This window comes from Lytechinus variegatus, chromosome 16 (assembly GCF_018143015.1).
Source record: "Lytechinus variegatus isolate NC3 chromosome 16, Lvar_3.0, whole genome shotgun sequence".
Classification (NCBI taxonomy): domain Eukaryota; kingdom Metazoa; phylum Echinodermata; class Echinoidea; order Temnopleuroida; family Toxopneustidae; genus Lytechinus; species Lytechinus variegatus.
In genome coordinates, this window is record NC_054755.1 from 21410620 (window position 1) to 21434471 (window position 23852).

General features: G+C 38.8%; 1 protein-coding gene across 1 annotated transcript in view; it reads right to left on the reverse strand.

Annotated features, from left to right (window-relative positions):
• Window positions 1-1038: 1038 nt before the first annotated feature.
• Window positions 1039-23852, reverse strand: part of LOC121429657 (fragile X mental retardation syndrome-related protein 1-like) — a 38533-nt gene continuing 15719 nt past the window's right edge. The window contains exons 2-16 of the mRNA XM_041626803.1: window positions 18036-18088; window positions 17108-17204; window positions 15768-15839; window positions 15311-15393; window positions 13115-13180; window positions 12409-12502; window positions 10398-10514; window positions 9685-9855; window positions 9145-9223; window positions 8095-8291; window positions 6980-7226; window positions 6140-6346; window positions 4390-4533; window positions 2846-2980; window positions 1039-2259 (exon numbers count right to left, since the gene is read on the reverse strand). Of these exons, the coding sequence (XP_041482737.1) occupies window positions 1934-2259; window positions 2846-2980; window positions 4390-4533; window positions 6140-6346; window positions 6980-7226; window positions 8095-8291; window positions 9145-9223; window positions 9685-9855; window positions 10398-10514; window positions 12409-12502; window positions 13115-13180; window positions 15311-15393; window positions 15768-15839; window positions 17108-17204; window positions 18036-18088 (2088 nt within the window). The 3' untranslated portion in view covers window positions 1039-1933. The remainder of the gene's footprint in view (window positions 2260-2845; window positions 2981-4389; window positions 4534-6139; window positions 6347-6979; window positions 7227-8094; window positions 8292-9144; window positions 9224-9684; window positions 9856-10397; window positions 10515-12408; window positions 12503-13114; window positions 13181-15310; window positions 15394-15767; window positions 15840-17107; window positions 17205-18035; window positions 18089-23852) is intronic.

Consider the following 23852-nt stretch of genomic DNA (forward strand, 5'->3'; position numbering starts at 1 on the left):
AAATCCTTGGTTTTGATTGGCTAAGAAGCACTGGCCTCTGACTGTTACTATGGAAACTGTCAGAGGAAGACAACTTTTCAGTGCTGACAACTTTCATGAAACAGTCCCCAGGCTACTTCAGATATATTGAGGACTAAGAGGCATGAAGGGTCTATAGCGACTTTCCCTAAAATGTATTTTCTCTCACATGAAATTTCAGAAATCAACACGTCCCGATTTATTGTCATTTTGAAAGTTAAAATCAGGAAAGTTGGCAGGTCTGGAGCGCTCTTGGATATGACTAATTTATCACTTGCAAATCGTTGATACATTTCATGACCCTTTCCTAATGCTCAAGTCACTCCAATGAAACCGACTCCAGACCGACCAAATACATCATGTTATTTCCAATGGCATAGCATCAGTTGGTTTGGGATCGGTTTCGTAGGTGCGACTGGGGTGTATAGAAGCGGATTTCTCCATTGCTTGTTTTGCATTCTTCCTTGTTTGTGACAGGCTCTTTACCGGTAGTGGGAGCGAGTTCAGTATATCTTTGGTATACTCCATTAAACTAATGCGCATGCACAATGTATACACTCCAGCAAACTATGACCAGAACCATATGAAATCACTTGCATAACGAGTGCAGAATAAGACACCCTTCCTAAAACTAGTTTAGAGGAAACTAGTTTAACGTGTAGTGAGAATGGTCGAAGCAATCTTGGAAGTGATCTTCCAAACCGGTTCATAAAACCACCTCCTGACATAGTTTTCAAGATCGCTTTGCTTCGTTAGACTGGTTATAGCACGAGGACACAACTGTTCGTGGGAAGCAATCTTTGCACATTTAGCACATTTAGAGCGCGCTATTCCACACACTGTGTGTAGCACGTCTACGCTGTGGTTTCAAATTTTCCGCGAAACATGTCACCCCACTGAGAGCGTTCCCATGGCAACAAGACCGCTTTACGTTAAGTGATTTTGAAAACCATTTTCGGGTGATCAAATGGGAACGCTAGCAAAGCGATCGTCCAAACTGGTTTCCAGTAAACTAAGTGTAATGAGAACGGGGTCTAACTGTTCAGGCGATCAGGGTAGTCCTGGTAAAGCCAGGGTAACTAACAACACACAGCGCTTTATAAGCGTTGTAGTATGCTGCATATTGATTTGCTTACAAGACATAGTTAATGATTGGTTTGAACCATTTCCTTCGAACAGGATAGACCATTTCATGTACAGGACGGTTTTCTATGGAGCTTACAACCATGCCATCACGTGAGTGGATTTGATGTGCAGAAGGCCTCTTCACACAGAGGTTACTTTGAAATAGCAATGTTGAGTAGAGCATATCCTCGCTCCCTTTCATCATTGTGCATTCAAGAAGTATCACAGTGATTGTGATGTTACTAGATCTTGGCAATGCCTATGCAAAGTGTAGGGCAGTTCAATCCTTGTCAGGAACACATTGCTTTGAAAAAAAGCTTTGTCAGAAATTTCTTTCACGCTATTTTGTATCTATAATTTGATGTCTTGCTTTATTATCAGCTTTTTTAAAGCATCATGTAAGTAACTCAGCGGCATCTAATGGCTCTCCCATCGCCTGGATCTTCAATACCTGAATTTCAATCCTTCCTTGCATTTTTGCTTCTCACCATGCAGTGGTGTTACGTGACCAGAACGGTAGGCAGAGGCAGCACAAAATTCAACCTTTGGGACTACATGAAAACATATCTATCATGAATACAAAATACATCACATTACAAAGGTCAATCTTCAGTTTAAAGTCAAAGCAGAGAAAAAAAAAACATCAGTCAAAATCTTCATCATAGTCACTGTAAGTAGTAAAATTCAGTAGAAACAGATTTGTCATAATCCTCAAATATTTGCATAATTTTGAAACTGGCGGTAAACGCACTTCCTTCACTCACTCTCGAACTCGCTTCGATTACGAACTTCAGATAGTACCATTGGTCAGGCCTTCTTTGCGTTCTTGCGGAGAGGAGTTGCGGGCTCCATTCCCTTGCTTGCCCTTAGCGGGAACGCGCTCTGTGTCGCTGCCCGTCACGTTCCCGTTCGTCGTGGGCCCGCCCTTCTGTCTGCGATTGGATCGTCCTCTGCCTCCCCCTCTTTGCTCTTGTGGGGGCGGTTTGCCATTTCCTGACGCGCGACCGTTGGGCATGTTCGTGTCGGGGCGCGGGGATGCGGACCTTCGTTGCTCCCCTGCAGAGTTGTCGTCCCGCCCACTGTTACCAGGATGTCCGTTGGGTCGATTTCTTGGACCTAATCAAGAGTATCAATGAGAAAAATAGTCCAACCTGCTTAACCAAATACCTGAACAGACAGATCACTTATTTATCAAAGACATATGCTATTGGACTTCAAGAAAATATCAGATGCAAAATCCCACTTGTCACCTGTGTCTGTGATATGTTTTGAAAATGGAGCCCGGAAAAAAAAAATCGGACCCCCAAATCATCATTAACTACTTTGTCACTACCCTATTTTCATTCCATAAACTACATATATTACAACTTGACTTCCAAAGAAATCAATCAAATTACAATTTTTCTGTCACAGATATCTTGGAAGTGTCCTTACAATTGCTTTTTTTCTTCTTCTTGCTGGTTGTCTTTTTGAATACATATTAATAACAATAAATACAACACGTACCACGGCCCTTTAATACAAAGGTTAGCGATTAATCGTTGATTTGAAAGGACAATTCTGATTGGTTCCTAGTCAGTCTACTGAGCAAATGCGCACGCAACGATGATCTTGATAGGCCATTTCATTCAAAAGTTAATTAATCTGGGATTTTTAAAAAAATAAGGCCTTTGTCTCCAGATGAAGAGGAGGCTAGCCATACCTGATGGTCTTCTATTGAACTGAGGCGATCCTGTCTTACTGGTGTCGGTGTCTTCCTGATTGTCACCGCCCGGTCTAACACCCCTTGGTTTCCTCTTCCTAGGCTTCTTAGGCCTCCTCTTACTCTGCTGGTCATCTACAAGGGTCAAAGGTCAACACAGGGTTTATTCTACACTTGGCGATGCTCCAGTCATGATAGAACGGTTAATTTCCAATTCGTCCAATTGCCCACTCGTCTACTACCATTTAGTCTACTATCAGTTTGTCTACTCACCAAAGATTCTACTTTCATTTAGTCTAATGCCGTTCCATCTAATAACCAGTTGGTCCTATAGCCATTTAGTCCATACACCATTTGGTCTAATTAAACTTAGGTGTTAAATGTGCAAAATGAATGAAAAGATAATGGGTATTAGCCCAACTGGTTATTAGACAAAATGGTAATGGACGAAATGGTGATTAAACGAAGTGATGATTGGACCAAATGGTTAGAGGACCAAATGGTTGTTAGACGAAATGTTGATGGACGGAAAGGCATTAGACTTAATGGAGGTAGACCATGTGGTGAGTGGATGAGTTGGCAGTGGACAAACTGGCAATTTACTGATAGAACTGTTCCAAATATACCTTATGCATGTATTTCATATTCATGCCCTTACTGATGTGTTGTATTTGTACAATACTACTAAATCATCATTTCTCTCATCTAGACCACTTCTACTATCCCCCCCCGAAAAAAAATACAAGTCTGCTTTGTGAAAGGTTTCTCAAGAGCATCCTATCGAACCATTCTTGAATTCCGTAACACAAAGGTAAGCAATTCATCAAAAGCTTGACTTTCATGATTGATTACATGTATACAATGTACATCATAGCCAATGCAATCAATCGTAAAAATATTCTAGGATGACTATTACAAGGCTTTGTGTCACAGGCCATTGGACTCACTAATCTGGTTTCCTTTGGAGCAGAGAATCCTGGTTCCTGTCTTACAAAGAGTTATGAATGATCCAATCAATCGTATCTCAAAGGTAATCCATCGATGTCATAAAGGTAAGCAATTCATCAAAAGCTTGACTTTCATGATTGAATACATGTATACAATGTACATCATAGCCAATGCAATCAATCGTAAAAATATTCTAGGATGACTATTACAAGGCTTTGTGTCACAGGCCATTGGACTCACTAATCTGGCTTCCTTTGGAGCAGAGAATCCTGGTTCCTGTCTTACAAAGAGTTATGAATGATCCAATCAATCGTATCTCAAAGGAAATCCATCGATGTCATAATTGTTTCTACATAAAATTTGCAAAATGTCCTTTGTAAACAAACAAATGTCCTTTGAACAAACATGCATTTTACATGTTGACTTAGCTGGCTTTCCACAGTTGCGATTGATCAGGTCAATCGCAACTCTTTGTAAGACGAGCCCCTGTTTGTATAAAAAATATCCAAGCTTCGCAGTATTTGATGATGGATGAACGATAATGATGATGATGATGGATGAATGATGATAATGATGATGATAATATTCAAACATACCAGCTCCATTATTATTAGTGACATCTTCATCGACGGTTGTCGTGTCTTCCAACACAGTATCGTCTTCATCGTCCTGCCGCCTCCGAGGGTCGCGTCTGAAATCATCGTCCGTTTCCGAGAGCGGTGATGACGGTCTTTGGGAATCTGGGGACGAGAAATGTCAAATTGCAGGTGAATCTCTAGGGACCACAGTAATCTCTTTGACTTGGACGAAATCAAGATGATTTCAACAATACGGCACAAATTCATGGTTCTTAAATCAATCGGTTGAACCCATGGTTTATGCAGATTTCCTGTATAAATTATGCATATTTATCATGTACATTAAAAAATTCCAGTGCTGATGCGCGCTTTTGTCACAGTGCGCCAAATTGATGCCTGTTGCCTTGGTTATCCACGCTATTTTATTCATGAGTCTACTGCTTTGAATTGATGAGTCCACTCTCCCAACAGTGGACGCAGTAATAAAATAGCGTATTTAACCATGGCAACAGGCGTCAATTTGGCGCACTGTGACAAAAGCGCGCATCAGCATTGGAATTTTTAAATACATGCGGCAAATAAGCATTATTTATACAGGAAATCTGCATAAACCATGGGTTCAACCGATGGTTTTAAAAAACACCTATGTGAATTCAAGCCTACATGTTTCGCATAATCTGGTGGCGTTTCACATAGAGTTATGCTTAAAATACTGGCGTGCACATGATTATGTAATGCGCAATCTTATGATTAATATACAGTAGCATGCATTATCTTAGCATGATTTGACCAATGGCTGATGTCTCTCGTACCACACGAAACTGGGAATTTAATTGCAAATCTAAGTCACACTCAAATCTTTGTGAAACACCCCCATGGTCTGAAAAAGTCCTTTGACTTGGGCGATTACTCGACTTACAGAAAGTTGACTCATGAAGAGTCCACTGTAATTAAACGCTTCCTATGAAAAGTCTGCTCAAGTCTATTATATGTTTGGTGCAGGTAGAGAAATTAGGGCAGAGTCACGTCGGCAATTCCTTTTCTCAGAAGTGGCTACTCACCAATGCAATTTCAAAATAGCCCGGGCTATATACGGGTTAATGAATTTTTACATTGCCAGGAACTGAAATGCTTTATTGATACCAAACATTGAGTTCTGAACCTCATTCAATATAATATATTATGGAAGTAGGATTGTTTCACCTAACAGATTTTCCCATTTTATGCACACTTTTTTGCTGCAGAGGGCTTGCACGATCTCCAGGCTACCTGTGGATCATGATCTGACTTGACTGAAATCTATTAATCTCCATGTTTAGTTTTTGCCCATATAGTCTTCCTTATTTACGTTTATATAAAACAAGAAATAACAAGATAAATACATAGAAATTTAATCCACATTGTGCTGCACTCAACCCAGGTGAGGTGAATGGGTACCCGGCAGGATTAATTCCTTGAATGCATGAGCGCTGAAAGGCAGCTCGAGCTAAAGCCGGGGTAATAATAATGACAACGCGCCTCGGAATAGAATATTTCTAGATAGATGGCACTATATAAATGCCTATTATCATTATTATAGAAAGTCAGGCATATAGACAGAATGATAGAGAGTTTAGACACAATGATTGGAAATCAGAGAAAAAAATCAAACAAGACAGAAATGCACAGTGAAGAGAGAAAAAAATAGAAGCTCAGATTGAAAGATATAAAGACATGTCTTGGGTAAAAGTTAGATAAGAGAAAAGCAGAAAATAAGAGAGAGCTTTACCTCTCATAACAGGAGGTCTTCCCCCACCACCACGCCCACGATAGGGTGCTCTCCCCCGCCCCCTGAATGATCCTCTGCCACCGGTGCCCCTCCTGTAGCGAGGCCCATCATCATGACGTCTGTAACCCTGATCGTCCGACACCGCCGCTCTATCAGCCCAGGAATTTGATCTTGGCTCTTCCCTCTCCGATCCGCTACGACTTGTATCTGAGAAAAAAAAAAAAGATGCAGAATTTTTTTTCACCAGGGCATTTCTAATTCACTAGAATGCGTACCCAAATTTACTTCTTCGAAATGTGGCGCATTCAGTTGACATCTATAGACACATTTAGAGAGGTCACAACATTCCTTCCTGCAACAATTTCACAGATGGTCTTAACTTATCAGAAAACAGGATTAGGGCTGCGATAGGGCATTTAGTTCAATTCTGGGGATTAAGATGGGGTTAAGGGTTAGGTTTAGGAGTGACTGGAGCCATTACCTGTAAAATATCTCCTCCTTCTGCTGTGCTCCCTCCCGTCCAGGAGCCCCTCTCCAACAACCAGACATCATTTTTCCAAGGCCATATTGTCTATTTCTCCTCAAATACAGTCGACTTTGTTACCTGAAAATGATACCCCCTTCTGCCATCTGCCACCCGCTCCCTTTTCTCTTTCCGCCGCACCCCCTTCCAGACATGCCCCTTCCTCTGCTTAAAAGACCCCCCATAATCCTCAAATGGTACAAACTTTCTTACCTGTAGACACCCCCCCCCCTTCCAGGCACCCTTCTCCAATCAGAAACGCCCCTTCCTCTGCTTATAAGATTTGCATACTTCTCAAATAAGACATCTGTTCTTACCTGTAAATGACCTCCCTCTTCCGCCGCTCCCCCTTCCTCCACGCCCCCTTCCAGGCATCCCTCTACCACCGGACATGCCCCTTCCTCTGCCTCTGTAGCCCCCGTAATCCTCCAACGACTGGTCTGACCCATAGCCCCTGTCTCCTCTCCTCTCTCTGCCCATGGGCGGGTAGGCGCCGGAAGGGTGGCCCATAGACCGTAGCTGCTCATCAATCTGTAGCCTTTGGATTCGAAGGTCTTCCATGTCCTACAGAGAGAAACGATTCAATCAATTTGTATGCTACATAATTCATTTGCCAAAACAGTTCATTACAATGAGGACCACATTGGTCTAGAACCTTTTCCTGGGTCCCGTAAAACAGTTTAGCGATTAATTATACACTTGATTTTTACGGTTGATTGCACATTTGTATGTAGTGCAATGCAATCAATCGTGGCTGCAGGACATCATGCACTGCAAGTGAAAATTTTAAAATGGAAGAAATATTCAATTGAACGATGAGCCCCGAAGAGCAGTGAACAATAACGATTAATCATTAGAAATACGATATCATGAAACGTGTATTGTTTAAAAGAGGTTTACAATTCCTTTGAAAGAGAAACATTCATGATGTTGAGTTCACAATTGTCAATCAATATCTAAGAATTACATGTAACACAAAGCAATGATGTCACAAGAAGGGCTCAACTTGCGCTCACGTATCATGAAATTCTAATATTTTTAATTTCTTCTTTAAAGCAAAAATGATTTTGATAATAATTAATGTACCATTAATCACTAATGAGATGAGATCAATTTGAAGATGAATATCAATTCTCAAAACATTAATGCTTATAATTTGTAACTGGATAGAAGTGAGAGTTTAGATTGACTCATTAACGATAACTTTGAACTCACTTTCTCCAGGCTAAACACTACAGGTTCAATGGAGCATAGTATAAAAATGGCATTTTATACACAGAAAGATTTTTCTTCATATTGAAAGTAAGCTGACATATAAGAATTGAACTCAAACTAATAAGAATGTACTTTCCTCGAGACAACAATTTAAAAAATACAAAGGAAATATATAAAAGTAATTGACCTCATTTTTCATGAAAATCTACCAACCCACCTTGAGATGTGCTAGATGGTATTCAAGAAGAATCTTGGCATTCTCAATTGAGTCTTTGGTCCCAACGAAGAGAAATGGAACAACCCCATCGTCCTCCATCTGACCTCTCTCGTTGTCACCTTTGACCTTTACCCTAACGACCCCCGACTTGTCCACAATCTCCTGGATGACACGTCCGTTCTTACCTATTACTTTACCTTTGTAGAAGATGTCAAGAATCACAATACAAGTTTAAGCATAGAAACAATACAAGTTAAAGTCACGACCTAAAGTTCACCCAAGCAAATTGTTGGTGTGCTGTTAAAACCTTGTTTCAAAATTTAATCGAATTGAGTACAGCTCTGGAAAGCTTTATTTCAGAGTTGACATAAGTGACAATCTTGTCTTGCCGAGAAATAGCCCTCTTTGTCATAACTCTAGGATACAGCTTTTTCTGAACTATCCTTAGAATTAATATTTTATGATCCCTTCCACAGATGTTTTGATAATTTGAACTTCTTCAGCATATTGTATGAAATGTCACAATATAGAAACTATACCATACAATGTAATTTTGGATTTTCTATGATGTGAAATGTAGGGCATAATGTAGAAGTGGCCGATTTTCCATTAAAGCACAATTTGTGAATTTAAAGGAAGCACATAACCACAATAAAATGTAATGCCTATATATTTGCAAACGCTCATGTCTACTTTGTATAGTGCTCCAGGTGCAAATTTTCCCTGGCTTTTGCCAGACAGCTAACGAGACACATAGGCTCTTCAAGTAATATTCCTGCTTGGTAACCAATGTTGTAGATTATTTTCTTGCTCAATAAAAATTAATGCTATGGCCGTTAATTGGACCATTGACCCTCTGGTAAAATGTTATTGTGTAGCCAGGACTTCCAAAGGTCACATCATAATTCAAATGTATACTTGAGTGCTTGCCAGAAGAGAAGAGATGTTTATAAGCTTTGCAAGAAAGCATGTTTATAAGTGCGTTGACAGTAATGGTAGAAACTACTTCCAAATAGAAGTTCTAAAAAAAAATGGTTACTCATTTCTTACCTATTAATTGCCTTGGTACGGTGACATAATCATCAGAGAATTCTAACATACTTCTTGCTTTTATTACTGCTTCATGGGTCTGTGATAGAGAATAAGAAATGGTTGAATATGAAAACCTCTTTCTCCTCGTCCTTTTATGTCTCTGTCATCGCAATCATCACCACCATCATCACAACCAACATCCTCATCATCACAGCCATTTTCATCATTATCACCACCATCATCATCACCATCTTCATCATCATCATCATCATCATCATCATCACCACCACCACCACCACCACCATCTTCATCATCATCATCATCACCACCATCTTCATCATCATCATCATCATCACCACCACCATCTTCTTCATCTTCTTCATCATCATCATCATTGCCACCATCATCATCATCATCACCACCATCTTCATCACCATCATAATCACCACCATCTTCATCATCATCACCACCACCATCTTCATCACCATCACCACCATCATGATCATCACCACCCCTATCATCACCATCACCATCAGCAGCATAACCTTCATCACTTACTTCTCCATACACTCTAAACGTGCATGTGTTCTCTTCCAGATCGACCCTCTTGATGCCTTCGATCTTCCTGGCATTCATGATGTTAGCACCGTGGCTACCAATAGCCAGACCCATCAGTTCTTCTTTCACCGAGAACTCTTCCATGTGCCCATCCGTTTGATGCTTGGACACCTATAAACGAGACCAAGAAATACAACTGATAATATCCTCCATGATGCTCAATCGGTTGACGGATGAATATCTAATTCCAATAGACTCTGTACTATACATAAGTATAAAAAATAAATATTGACATATAGTCAGCACAACTCGATTTCGACATTGATGTTCATACACATGTATGAGCTCATCGATGCATAATCCTTGCTTCTTATAGGGCATAAAATAAACAATAAAAACCTAACTTTACATTAATAAAATAAATTATTTGCCTCCACTGAAGAAATTAAATGAGAACCTTTCATAGACCTAATCAATTTTGTGGAACACACAACCATGCAAAAGCCTCTTACATTATCTTGGAAGAACTAGGGACCATTTCATGAAAGGTGTCAGCATTGACAAATTTACATTCTCCGACAGTTACAGCACCATTATGATAGTAACAGTCAGAGGCCAGTGTCTCTCAGCCAATCAAAACCAAGGATTTCACTGACATTGCCGGCACTGACAATGTCAGTCAGTGCTGACAACTTTCATGAAACACCCCATACCTCCAGTTGCTGTGCTGCTTCTTCCGCCCTTGACAACATCAGAATCTTCTCTCGAAGGTTCCGTATGTGCATGTCACTCAGCATCTGTGCCTTCTTCAAACCCTGTGCCGACGTAGCCTGGTAAAATGAGGGAAGTAACATAATCAAAATACATCAGAGATGAATAGCACTGGTCGAGGTGGCGCTTTTAGATAAACTCTGGTTTTGTTTAAAAGACAAGTCCACTCCGACAAAAACTTGATTTGAATAAAAAGAGAAAAATCCAACAAGCATAACACTGAAAATGTCATCAAAATCGGATGTAAAATAAGAAAGTTATGACATTTTAAAGTTTCGCTTCATTTCACAAAACATTTATATGCACATCTCGGTCGGTATGCAAATGAGGGAACTGATGACATCACTCACTCACTATTTCTTTTGTATTTTATTATATGAAATATTTTTATTTTCTCGTCATTGTCATGTGAAATGAAGTTTCATTCCTCCCTGAACACGTGGAATTCCAATATTTTAACATTTTGTGCTTCAGGCAAGGAGGTCCTAATCATCAAATTCGTAAAAATTGAAATATTGTATAATTCAAACAATAAAAAACAAAAGAAATAGTGAGTGACATCATCAACTCTCTCATTTGGATGTAACTGGCTCGTTCATATGACTATTTTGTTAAAAATAAGCGAAACTTTGAAATGTCATAACTTTCTTATTGTACATCCGATTTTGATGAAATTTTCAGCATTGTGCTTGTCTGATTTTTCTCTATTGATTCAAATCAACATTTTTCTGAGGTGGACTTGACCTTTAAAAAAAATAAGTTTAGAAATGGATACATTGTTCAGTAGCGGTTGGGTCCAGCCAGCAGATTTCTGACCAACACTCATTAAAAGGGCTGCTTCCAACCAGCAGGCATTTCAAATGAAAAGTGTTTCAAACACAGTTCCTGGGAAAGAAAAACTGTACTTGTGTTGATATCAGTCTTTAATTTTGTTTTATCTGCATAATTAACAATAGACTTCTCATCTTTGATAAATATTCGTTTATTTTCAAATATTTGCCAATGTCAGATAGTCATTTCACGATGTTCACTCACCTTTGTATCGTTGCTAAATTACGAGTACCACTAAGAAATCTCAAGCTAGAACACACAGGTCCTTCATAACTTATAATCCTTTAATGAATTAAAATTCTGCCCCAAGTATATGAAATGGAGCAGACATAAACTTCGAACAATACAAATCATATGGTATGATGGACTTTTTGGAGTACCAATTGGCTTATACTTTCAATGTGAAAACTATCAATATCAGTTTTAGTTTTGATAATTGGTGCTTTCCAATAATGAGAAGGGATGAGGAGCATGTGTAAAGAACAGCCTTTGAATTCGAGGTGGGTGGTTCAAGGAGGAAGGGACAGCCAAAGAAGACATGGAAGAGGCAAGTGGAGGGGGAGAAGTATGAGGGTTGGGTTTAGGATGGAGGATGCATTGAATTTGGCAAGTTGGAGGGAGGGGGTAAGGGCCATTGCTGTCACAGACCTGCCAACCTCTGGGAATGAACAAGTGTATTCCGTGATAAAAAAAGTGCATTTTCCCCCCAAAAATGTGTGGCGCATTCGCTCATCGCGGAGCTCAAGCAGCATGCAAGCTAAAGTGCCCACTGCTCTTGCAGATTAAAAAAAAAAATTAATCATGTGTATATCTCACCCTGGTTTTAACAAAATGATTGAAAAAAAAAAAAAAAGTTTCCTGATATTACATTGACCTAATAACCATATCTTGTGTAAGTTTTAAGAAATAGAGACATATAGAGATGATTTTTCTCAATAAATTACACTTTCCAAAAAAGAAAAAACCGTACTGCCGTATTTGGGTTGCAAATCGTACTAAATACGCCAAAAACGTACTGGTTGGCAGGTCTGCTGTGAGTGTGAGGTGAGTCAGGCCACCCTTGTGCACAGGGACAAAACTATATTTAATACTTCGGATTGATGAGGATAAATGGATACTTACAAAGACAACCAATGCGTTATCGGTCTCGCTATACGTAACCAGGAGAGCTCCGGTGGCTTTCACGTAATCCCTGTGATTTGACGCATCTTTACAACTACAAACAACAAAAAAGTGAAATAAGTATTAGAGTATAGAGGGATGATGATCAAAGGGTACATTGCCACTTGTACTCCAAACAATTTTTCTTCATTCAGTTTGGTCTCCTTTGTCTACTAATAATTCAGTCCAAATGCTATTTATCCCATTTATTTACAATGTTTCTACTTTCCAGCTAATATATACCCATTTTTTTTCTAATATTGACTTGGTCCAGAGCTGCCAACATGAACAAGAACATTTCAGTATTTTGAAAGCTGAAAATCAGTATATTGGCGAGGAAATCAGTATTTTCAAAGAAATACCATAGGACAACACATAAAACTGAAACTTGAGAAATCAGTATTTTGCATGAAACCGTCAGTATTCTTCTCATTTTTCAGTACTAAATACGGAAAATCCATACTACTTGGCAGCTCTGTTGGTCTAACATTTAACTTCATTCTCAGATTCATAAACATTTTCTCTCATGGAGCTCATGCGGTAATAATAAACACTTTTATTCAATTTGAAGTGCAATGGACATCCATCGACTTGTAATCAAGATGGAAATGTATGATATATAAATCTCATGATCATAAAAAAAACCTTATAGGAAATCATTACTTACAATTGCCTGAGTTCCGTTGGTACATTGACAACTGCTCTATGAATACTTTCTTTGCTCAAACACCCACTAAAATACACAGAAAAGAGAGAACAAAGTTAAAATGCTATGTTAAAATGTCAAAATTATTATTTTATGTTGTGTGCTGGATCCACAGGGTTATAAATCGTATCAGTTTTGTGTTGACTCCAAAAGATGGTATAAGATGGCACTGATAAATTAATAATGAAAAAGGAATTTTAAAAAGGCGAATTTTTACATATTATCATGTGGATTGAAAAGGAAGACAGTCAGGGTATAGTTATTTTGTTAAACTGTTTCCTTTCCCGGCATCCATGTGACTGTCCTTATCCTATTTCATATGCTCAATAATTATTACTGGTATAATAATAAACATTTCTTGTAAAGTGCATATCACATTATAACATGTATGTATGGTCTCCATGCATTTCCAAAGGACTTGGATATTATCACCAGGCCTGATTATTAACATGAGTTTGGCCAGGTGGTCTTTACAGAGCACAAGCATTCCAAGGAATCGATTTCGGCCAGGTACACATTTACCTCACCTGGGTTGAGTGCTACACAATGTAGAACCATGTCTTGCTGAAGGAAATTAAGCCATGGCTGAGATTTGAACCCTGGGGCGGTATTCTGAACATTGTCTTATCTCTGTATTTTATCTTATCTCAGAGATATGACAAAATCGGTATTCTGGTGGATGTCATAACTTTTGTCACAAAAATTGTCATAAATTTCGTCTCTTCTCTTTAACGCGCACCAAAATTACGCGGCATTCAATGCGCATAATCCTTTAATTCAAGCAAAAGATATGACAAAAGTTATGACAGGGGTAGCAGTCATAAATTTTGTCATATATTTTAGTACCAAATATTCCGATACCCTGCCGACTGAATGTCAAGCATATAATGATATTATTTAGATTAGATTGTGGTAGTAATGTCACTCATCATCCATGACAATTTTCAAAATTATTTTTTCATGCTACAATTAGTTAGGCCCTACATATCAATTCCTCCTCTTTTTCTCTGTTTTTCCTTCTTTTTCTACTTCTCCTCTAACATCCTTCACAGCTCCCTGTCTCTCTTTGTAATTAAGCGCATCAATATTCGCGTAGTTGCGCGATGCCAGCAACTGCAGTGGGGATACGCCCTACCTGTAACGGGGCCTTCCTATTGGCTAGAAGGGCCCCCACTGGGAATTAACGATGGTTTTGATTGGATTGCTTCCGAAAAGATGGGCGGGAACTTTGAGAGATATGACAGGGAAAAGACAATGTTCAGAATACGGATTTGTGACAATCATAGCGATGTCACATCTCGGAGAGATATGACAAAATTTATGACAAAAGTTATGACAGTGTTCCAGAATACCACCCCAGGATTCTCTGTTTCAGAGTCTGGAGACTAATCCAGTGGGTCATCATGCTCCTATTGCTTGATTTTGTTCTTTACTTAATTGATGATTATGCCAACTAAAAAAACATTTCAAGCATGGTGTCGTGGCCCGTGATGCCAAAGTAGGGAGTTTTTACTTACTTCGCAGGCACTTTTTATAATGCAGAAAATCTTTTGTCAAAAGCCCTACAAAGTGGGTGTGTTGTGGTCTAGTGGTTCTGACTCTTGCCTTTCAAACAGATGGTCGTGGGTTTAAATCCTAGTCATGGCGTGTTTTCCTTCAGCAAGAAATTTATCCACACTGTGCTGCACTCGACCTAGGTGAGGGGAATGGGTACCCAGCAGGATAATTCCTTGAATGCTTGAGCGCCTAGGCAGCCGAGCTAAAGCCGGGGTAATAATAGCAGGGCCCCCTGGGAGAATAGTTTTTGGAACTGAAGTGGCTAACCTAGGTAAATATACGGCTATTATTATCATTATTATTTTTATTATTGACATAACACCCTTTGTCGAAAATCGGTGAATCAAAATAGTAGTGTCTTCCTGGACTCTGGATAAACGACATATTTCCAACTTTTCCGTCTGCTCCAAATCTTTGGATGATCTGCTGTCCCGATCCACCAGCTATCAACAGAACCTTCTCAGCTCTCCATAGTAACTTGACATGCATTTTTAGTGTTATACGAAGCGTCTGCGTAGCAATTGCGAACATTCCCTAATACCAACATCAGATTTCTAGCACCATACTTGAAATTCCCCAAAACATCACTGTGAAACTCACTTTGGATTTATCCGCCTCAGCCTATCACCTTGTACTATTTCATTGTACGTGGCGTCATAGCCTGTATATTCTATGACAAAGAACTGCAAGAGGAAACAAAATAAAAATTTAATTATTGCATGTGCTTCATTTCTCCTACAAATTTCAAAACATGTGTATTAAAATGGACAATATTGCTGCATGAAAATGTAGATTACAATTACAATGTGTTATTAAAATCCTTAAAGGACAAGTCCACCCCAACAAAAAATTGATTTGAATAAATAGAAAAATAATCCAACAAGCATCAGTCTTTGTATTATTTATCTTTTTGATTGTCACATTTAAAAGATATTCATTTTCATGTATATCTTTCCATATGAAGATGCTAATTTATTACTTACTTATGAATAAAATGCAGAAACTCCTAAGAAGAAATATGCCATGATATATGAAAGTAACTATATATCTTTCTTACCTCCCCTTTCACCATTTGTATTTTGGCTCTCCACCATCCGCAAGGTTCACCTTCAAATGACCTTGAATACACCTGAATAAAAAAAAGAAGTTTTTTATTTATTCATTTGTTCATTCATTCATTCATTTTTATATTTCTTCTTTATTAGGGTGGCCACATCAGTAATTGGTATACCATTCTCCTTTAACAGGCCCTTAAACAAACATTGTGAATTCAATAGTGAATGTGATGTCGCAAGAATGTACTCTTGTAGAAACCCAGGTCATATTTATCCAAGGCTTCTCTTTGTAGAAACTCAAGTCTTATCCAAAGCCACCAGGCCATGGCCTTGGGTGCCTTATTGTTTGGCCTCGATTCCTTGCTCAATGCGAGAAATAATTTTCTTCGTATTGCATAATTTGCACGTATCAGACATCTGAGCTAGTCATTTACAAAACCGTATTGCCCTACATTTTCTGAATATCAGGAAGGGATAGGTATATTGCCCTCGTCTAAAGACTCGGGCCAATATGATTCTTTTGCTGGCAATATATTTGATGTTCCCCTCAAGGCCAGTCAATATTATATAAATACGCTCCATATTTTGTTATAAATGCTACACAAAAAATTCATTAGTGCACATTGTTGCCTGCTTACAAAGACCAGGATCAAATTGCCTGTCAATAAAAATCCAATTGTTTATCCACGGGTCCAATTTATTGCCCTCTCAGGAAAGTTGAGAAAATCTGTGGGAATCATAGAGTACACATCTCTATCGTGGAATGTAGCGGGCAATAAAAGGCAGCACTTACATCCAGATTTTCTACGCGTTTTTGTACGCGTCCATGAATCGTGCAGTGCTGTACGTCACAATGGTAATCAAGTTGAGACAACGCTGGATACTGCGTCCCTAGGCCAGGGACGCGTCATGTCAATTACATCACAATTGTAAAGTTGAGAGGTCCAGTCTGCTCAACATGAAAAAATAGATTCTCATTCTAAAAATCTAAAATATCAAAATTTTAATGATTTTTGCTCTAGATGTCCGATTTGGTTAAAATAGTAATATTGACTAACCTGGGGGAGAAAGAACGTTATCGCCCTCACTAAATTAATGTCACCCTCGTCTACGACTCGGGCGATATAAATCTAGTTTGGGCGATATATGTCGCATCGCCTCGAGGCCAGTCAATATTGCTTAAATGTGCTTTCTAGATATGTGGCCTTGCCCAAAAATATTAACGTGGGAGGTGGGGATGGGGGAGGGGGGGGGGGCGTCTGCTTAAAATTAACAGATTTTTCACATGGTCCTTCTGCACATCCTATTAAAAAACAAAGGATTAATCTCAGTTGATTCCTACCTCGACCTCATCATCAGACTTGAGTTCTAGCACTTCTCTTGAGGCTTCGGGTGGAAGACGAACAACATTAATTGGAACTCTTCTCTCTGCTGTCCAGCTAAAACCAATGACAAAAACAAATATTATGGAATGATTGATGGAAAACATTTATTCATTATAGAATCCGATCTAACGGTCTAATGAACAGGGGCCGCGGAACCGGGGGGGGGGGGGGGGCTGGGGGGCTTTAGCCCCCCCACTTTTTTCCAAAATCGTGTACAAAAACGTAAAATTGACCATATGATTGTGATTTTTAGCATGGTCAGCCCCCCCACTTTTGGCTCAGCCCCCCCACTTTGAAAACCGTTCCGCGGCCCCTGATGAAAACTCAATCCTCAATCTAAATTGGTATAAATGTACATGAAGGACCTCAAGAATGATTTATTGCTGATTTTAGTCTCAAATTAGTTAAAATAAAAGTACATAGAACAAAGTACATGGATAGAAAGCATTCGCAAGATCTTTCTAGATGACGATAATTATGAAAATAGCTCAATGATTATGGAGATGATAATGATGATGATGATTACACGTACATGTATGACGAGCAGATGATGATGACAACAAATATGATCTGATGACATACATGGCGTTCATGATGACGCTGATCAGATGAAGATGATGACGCTCATGATGATGATGACATTGTCGACAATGTTGATGGTGATAATGGTGATGATAGTGAAGATAACAATGATGATGATGGTGATGATGATGAAGTTGATGGTGATGATAGTGGTAGTGATGATGATGAAGATGATGATGATTATGGTGGTGGTGATGTTGATGAAATTGACCATTTTTATGATGAAAATGAACATAAATTTATGTCAAACTTGGTAGAGAGATGCATCCCCCAAAATGCATCTAAAAATAAAGTTTAACTTACTTGTTTTCAAATGCTATGCTCACTTCGTCTTCAAATATATTCTTTAGCACTGCCTGTGGAATACACAAGAAAAACATTTGATTATTCTTCTAATTCTTACACATTTTGACACGAAATATGGAAAAATATTTTGATAAAAATAAGGGAGGAATCGACAGATAGTCGAGGTGTAACGAATGATAACGGAAAAATATACAGAACTAAAAAAAAACCTGTACATGAAAGATAATACAATGCAATTATTATTAACTTGAAGGAGTGCCAATATTAAGATATCAAGTGAAATCTTATCCCCCCCCCCCTCTTCAATCTACTGTAATTGTAACATAGACAAGACTCTGAATATACCCAACTTTAAAGGGGGGAAAATGAAGTAGAAAGAGTATGACATAGCCCTAAAACAATAGCATAACTAAAAGTTACATACATGTACATGTAGATTTACATGTAGTTTTAAATCACAAGATTACATGTAGATTCAGGGACACATGTACGTGTATATAGACTTGCTTATAAACAAAGGCATCAAAAAGAATGCTCCAGCCTCATTACTGGCTACATCATCATGCCATAAAAATTATGAATAAATTACATCTGATGTCACCTGTCTAGTGTTGACAAATTGAACAAAAGGAAAGCAATTACTGAATTGTCTGAGCTACCTTGCAATGTGCGAAGTTCACACCCATTATGTACATTGCAGAATGTGGGAATTCCTGACTGGGGGAATCCCCACTTCCTATGTACATTACACTGCAACATGATCGATGTGTATGGGTACATGTAAACAAAGAAGAGGCAGTACAAACTAGGATTTCTTGCAAAATTACTCAGGGAAACTCATTTGTTGTTATGGTCTCAATGTTGCGACATCCCAGTCTGCATACCCTTGTATCTACAGTGCAATTTCCTATTGCATAAAAAATTCCTTACATGTACATGTATCTATGACTGGAGTACAGTGTGTACATACAGTACTGGGGAACATTTCATGAAAGGACTTGTAGTTGTCAGACGTTTTTAATATATAAGTACTGTTTTATCTGACAGTTACTATGGTAACAGTGCATCTCCGCCCCGGGGGGGGCCACTTACATTGACGAGTGGATACCATGCGCGACCAAAAAAACACGTAAAAAGGATGTCCTTTTCACGATAGGGCACGTTACGTACGTAACGTGATAAGGGTGTCAAAAACGCAAAAATAATGAAAAAAGGGTATCTATTTCGCTAGGAAAATTACGTGTTTAGGGTCGAATTTGCGGGGATGATAAAACAAAATTAAAATGTTTTATAAAGGATGTCCTTTTTGTCCCAACACTTCGTGTTTAGAGTCCGATTTGCGCGAGGTGTAGAAGGTGGGGTCGTACTAAACCAAATAAGGTAAAGCCGACGATTGAAGGACCCGTAACAATAAAACATTCCTGTACTTGTTTAGGGGTTCATTTCAGGGATTATTTGCCAATAGTATCGTTTTGTTTCCAATACTTGTTACGGGTAGGGTTTCACACGCCAATACTTGTTAAGGGGTGCATTTTCAGAATCTGGAAATTACGTGTTTAGGGTGCTTTTCGAGACCCCATGGTCGCGCATGGTATCCACTCGTGAATGGAAGTGGCCCCCCCCGGGATCTCCGCCAATCATAATCAAGGAAAGTTGTCAGACCTGACAATTTGTCAGACAAAAATGTTGATGAAATGCTACCCTTTACATGCACTCTTTCAATGTACATGTTTTGTACTGTATGTATATATAACAGAGACAATGACATAATTTCATCTTCAGTTCAGACATTCCAATGCAGTCTGGCGGTTCCTATTTCTGGATGCGTTGCATGCGTGCGTCTTGAGGCATCCCCCTACAATCCCATCTGACAAAGATGGATCCACCAAGCCGAGGGGGTGAATTCTTTGTGATCGTCCATCATCTCTCGATGGGAATTGCGGAATGGAATCGGACCGACGACGATGAAAGGACAAAGTGACCTCATCATAGGAAATCTCATCGTCCACCCTGTTCCAATTGGAAAGAATAGAGGGATGGAGACTGCAGGTGAAAGCGCCACAGAAGAGATATTAACAGAAATATTTTGCCCACTGTGACACTCCAAACCAAGAACAGAGTCAAAAGCACAGATCCACAGAACAAAGTCCCATTTGAAAAAGAATTGTTCAACACCAAATGCACAATTTTTGTAACAAATTTACTATCAGCTACATGTAATTAGAGTATAAAAGGATTTCAGTACATACATGTAGCTCTTAGCTGTTATTGTATTAAAATTTGTAAATGATCACAAAATTTTTGTGAAAATATACAACTGGAGCTAATACTCCACCTGCAAGTATCCCCTTGATCTATCCCTAATTCTCACTTTCTCCATCTCTTTCTCTCTGCTTCCATCCTCTTCAAGCTCCCAATGCTATTCCCAAGTGGGAGAAATGTCAAAATGCTGGAGGAATGGAATTCTTTTCTTGAGAGTCAAGTACCATTGATAGACAGCTCATGTTGAGAGTCTGTCGGGTAAACACAATCCTTCACTTCTCTGATGATATCACTTTAACTATCAAAGGGATGGTCCAGGTTGGGGATATTTATATCTCAATGAATAGAGTAAAATTCACAAAGCAAAATGCGGAAAATTTCATCAAAATCGGATAACAAAGTTATTGAATTTTAAAGATTTGCATTATTCCGGTTTAACAGTTCTTGGCATGTCTTTATGAATATTCATTAGGTGGGCTCATGTCATATCCCCACTTGTTCTTTTGTATTTTATCATATGAAATTATGTTTATTCAAAAGTTTTCAACCAAGAACTATTTTGGATTTACAATTGACTAAAGTGCATTTATAGTTATTGCCACAACTTACATGTATGTCATCATAATGGTGACACATCAATACAGTATAAAAGAATAAAACATTTATGATTTCATGTAATAAAAAGGAAAGTGGGGATGCGACATCATCTAGCCCACCTAATTAATATTCATGACAATGTGCATACATGTATACATGTAACTGTTTTCACAACATATTGACAAACTTTAAAATTGAATAACTTCGTTATTTATCTGATTTTGATGAAATTTTCAGCATGTTGCTCATATCAGCCCGGACCATCCGTATTTGTCTAAATGCCAATTCATCTAATTACCAACTTGTCTACTATCATTTGGTCTATCACCAATTCGTCCACTATCTACATGGTCTAATTGCCATTTTGTCCACTCACTATTTCATCTAATAACCAGTTGGCCCAATAGCCATTTAGTCCATAGTCCATTTGGGTTAATTGGAAAAGTGTTAATTGGGCGAAATCGATGAAAAAAAATGGGTATTAGACCAACTGGTTATTACACGAAATGGTCATCTTTAAATAGACGAACTGGTGATTAGATGAAGTGATGATTGGACCAAATGTTTATTGGACCAAATGATTGTTAGACCAAATGTTGATGGACTGAATGGCATTAGACTAAATGAAGGTAGACCATGTGGTGAGTGGACAATGTGTCAGTGGATGAATTGACAATGTACCAAGAGGGATTACCAGGGACAAATTACTTGGGGGCTCAGGGTGAAAATGCCCCTAAAAGCCTTGGAAGGGGGGGGGAGCATTTCCTAAGTATACTAGCCCAGAGCCCCAATAATTTTTTCCCTTTATACGGTATTTTTAAAATATCTCCAAGCTGATTGCAATATATACCCAGGTACATGTACTATCCATAAATGTACAGTGAAGAGGATCCATGTTTGTCTCTTTTTGGCTGCGTTGTGCTTGAACATAATGTACCCTGAGTGAGCGCCATGTCCTCGGCACTCACTCTTTTTTATCAGAGATTCCATCAGCTTCAAGACAACGATGGGGAAAAATTCATTAAAAGGAAGCATAACATACATTTTATGCATGATGACTGTGCCTCAGACCATAATTATGCTATTTATTCTCTCAACATTTATACGCATCTATAGAGAATATGAAGAACAGACATAGTTGCAGACATCATGTACATGTACCCCAGGTTTGACCCTTCTAGTAAATTCTTTTTATTAAAAAAAGAAATGATTGTTTGTCTTCGATTCTTTTAAAGGTTAAAAGCCAGATTTCTAAAGAAAATATTTCATTGCTCTTCTTTGGCATCTTCTGCAATAAAACTCATTGTAATGTGCTAGTATGTATTTGTGTAATGAACTGGTAATGTCTGGTAATGCACATCATCAATACACTGTTTTGTGTACAGGTACATGTAGCAATAATCTTCTGTAATGTGTACATGTACACACTAATGCTGTAACCGATTTTTATTCCAATTCCCGATCCGATCCGATTTTCCCCTTTTTTCTACATTTTTCCGAACTCCGATTTTGGACCAGTGGGGAAAAAATCGGATCGGAAAAACCAAAACATAAGACAAAAAAAAAAAAACACGTGGCGACATGTTTGCCGTCAAAATGCGCTGGTGATTTGTTTTGATCTCAGACAAAAGCGGTGGAAGGAAAAGAAGATAAAGGGGAAGAAAATTATGATTTGTTTTTATCTCCGATATTAGCGGAAAGGCGGGTGGAGAAGAAGATTATGATTTGTTTTGATCTCCGACATAATCGGGGAAGAACAAAACGATGATGATGATAATTGGTGATAATTTGTTTTGTTCTCCGACAAAAATGGAGGAAGAAAAACAACGAAAAGACGATATGTTTTGATCTTAAGCGGAGGCAAATAAGATTTAGTTGAACACGCTGACATGCGCGGTAATATTTACGACTATCTGACTATACGTCCTCTAAGAGTTTACGATTACCTCCGCTATCACTACGATGTTGTAGAGAAGGTGAATATCATGGTAAACAACTCTGGATAATAATGCGTCTTTTTTCGGGAGGTGATGTGACCTTTAAGAGTTTACGATTACCTCAGCCATCACTACGATGTTGTAGAGAAGGTGAATATCACGGTAAACCACTCTGGATAATAATGCGTCTTTTTCAGGAGGTCATGTGACCTTTAAGAGTTCACGATTACCTCCGCCATCACTACGATCTTGTAGAGAAGGTGAATATCACGGTAAACAACTCTTGATAATAATGCGTCTTTTTCGGGAGGTCATGCGACCTTTAAGAGTTTACGATTACCTCAGCCATCACTACGATCTTGTAGAGAAGGTGAATATCACGGTAAACCACTCTGGATAATAATGCGTCTTTTTCGGGAGGTCATGCGAGCTTTATGAGATTAGGATTACCTCCGCCATCACTACGATGTTGTAGAGAAGGTGAATATCACGGTAAGCAACTCTTGATAATAATGCGTCTTTTTCGGGAGGTCATGCGACCTTTAAGAGTTTACGATTACCTCCGCCATCACTACGATGTTGTAGAGAAGGTGAATATCATGGTAAACCACTCTGGATAATAATGCGTCTTTTTCGGTAAGTAATGCGGCCTCTAAAAGTTCAGGACGGACTCTGCCATCACCACGATGTTGTAGAGAAGAGGCCTATCGTTGATCGGCGGTAGTGTCGCACGCTGGAACGTCATTATCTTATTTTCCTTCCTCCGATTATGTCGGAGATCAAAACAACTCATCATCTTCTTCCTCCGCTTTTGTCGGAGATCAAAACAAATTCTGCCATCAGTGTAGCGTGCCGCATTTGTCCACGTGCCGGCCACATACAAATTTTAATGTATTTTTTTGTTTTTGAATATCTTCCGATCCGATATCCGAACCGATTCCGATTTTAGGAGCAAAACTTCCGAACCGAACTCCGATCCCGTAATTGCTCTAACTTACAACATTAGTACACACACATG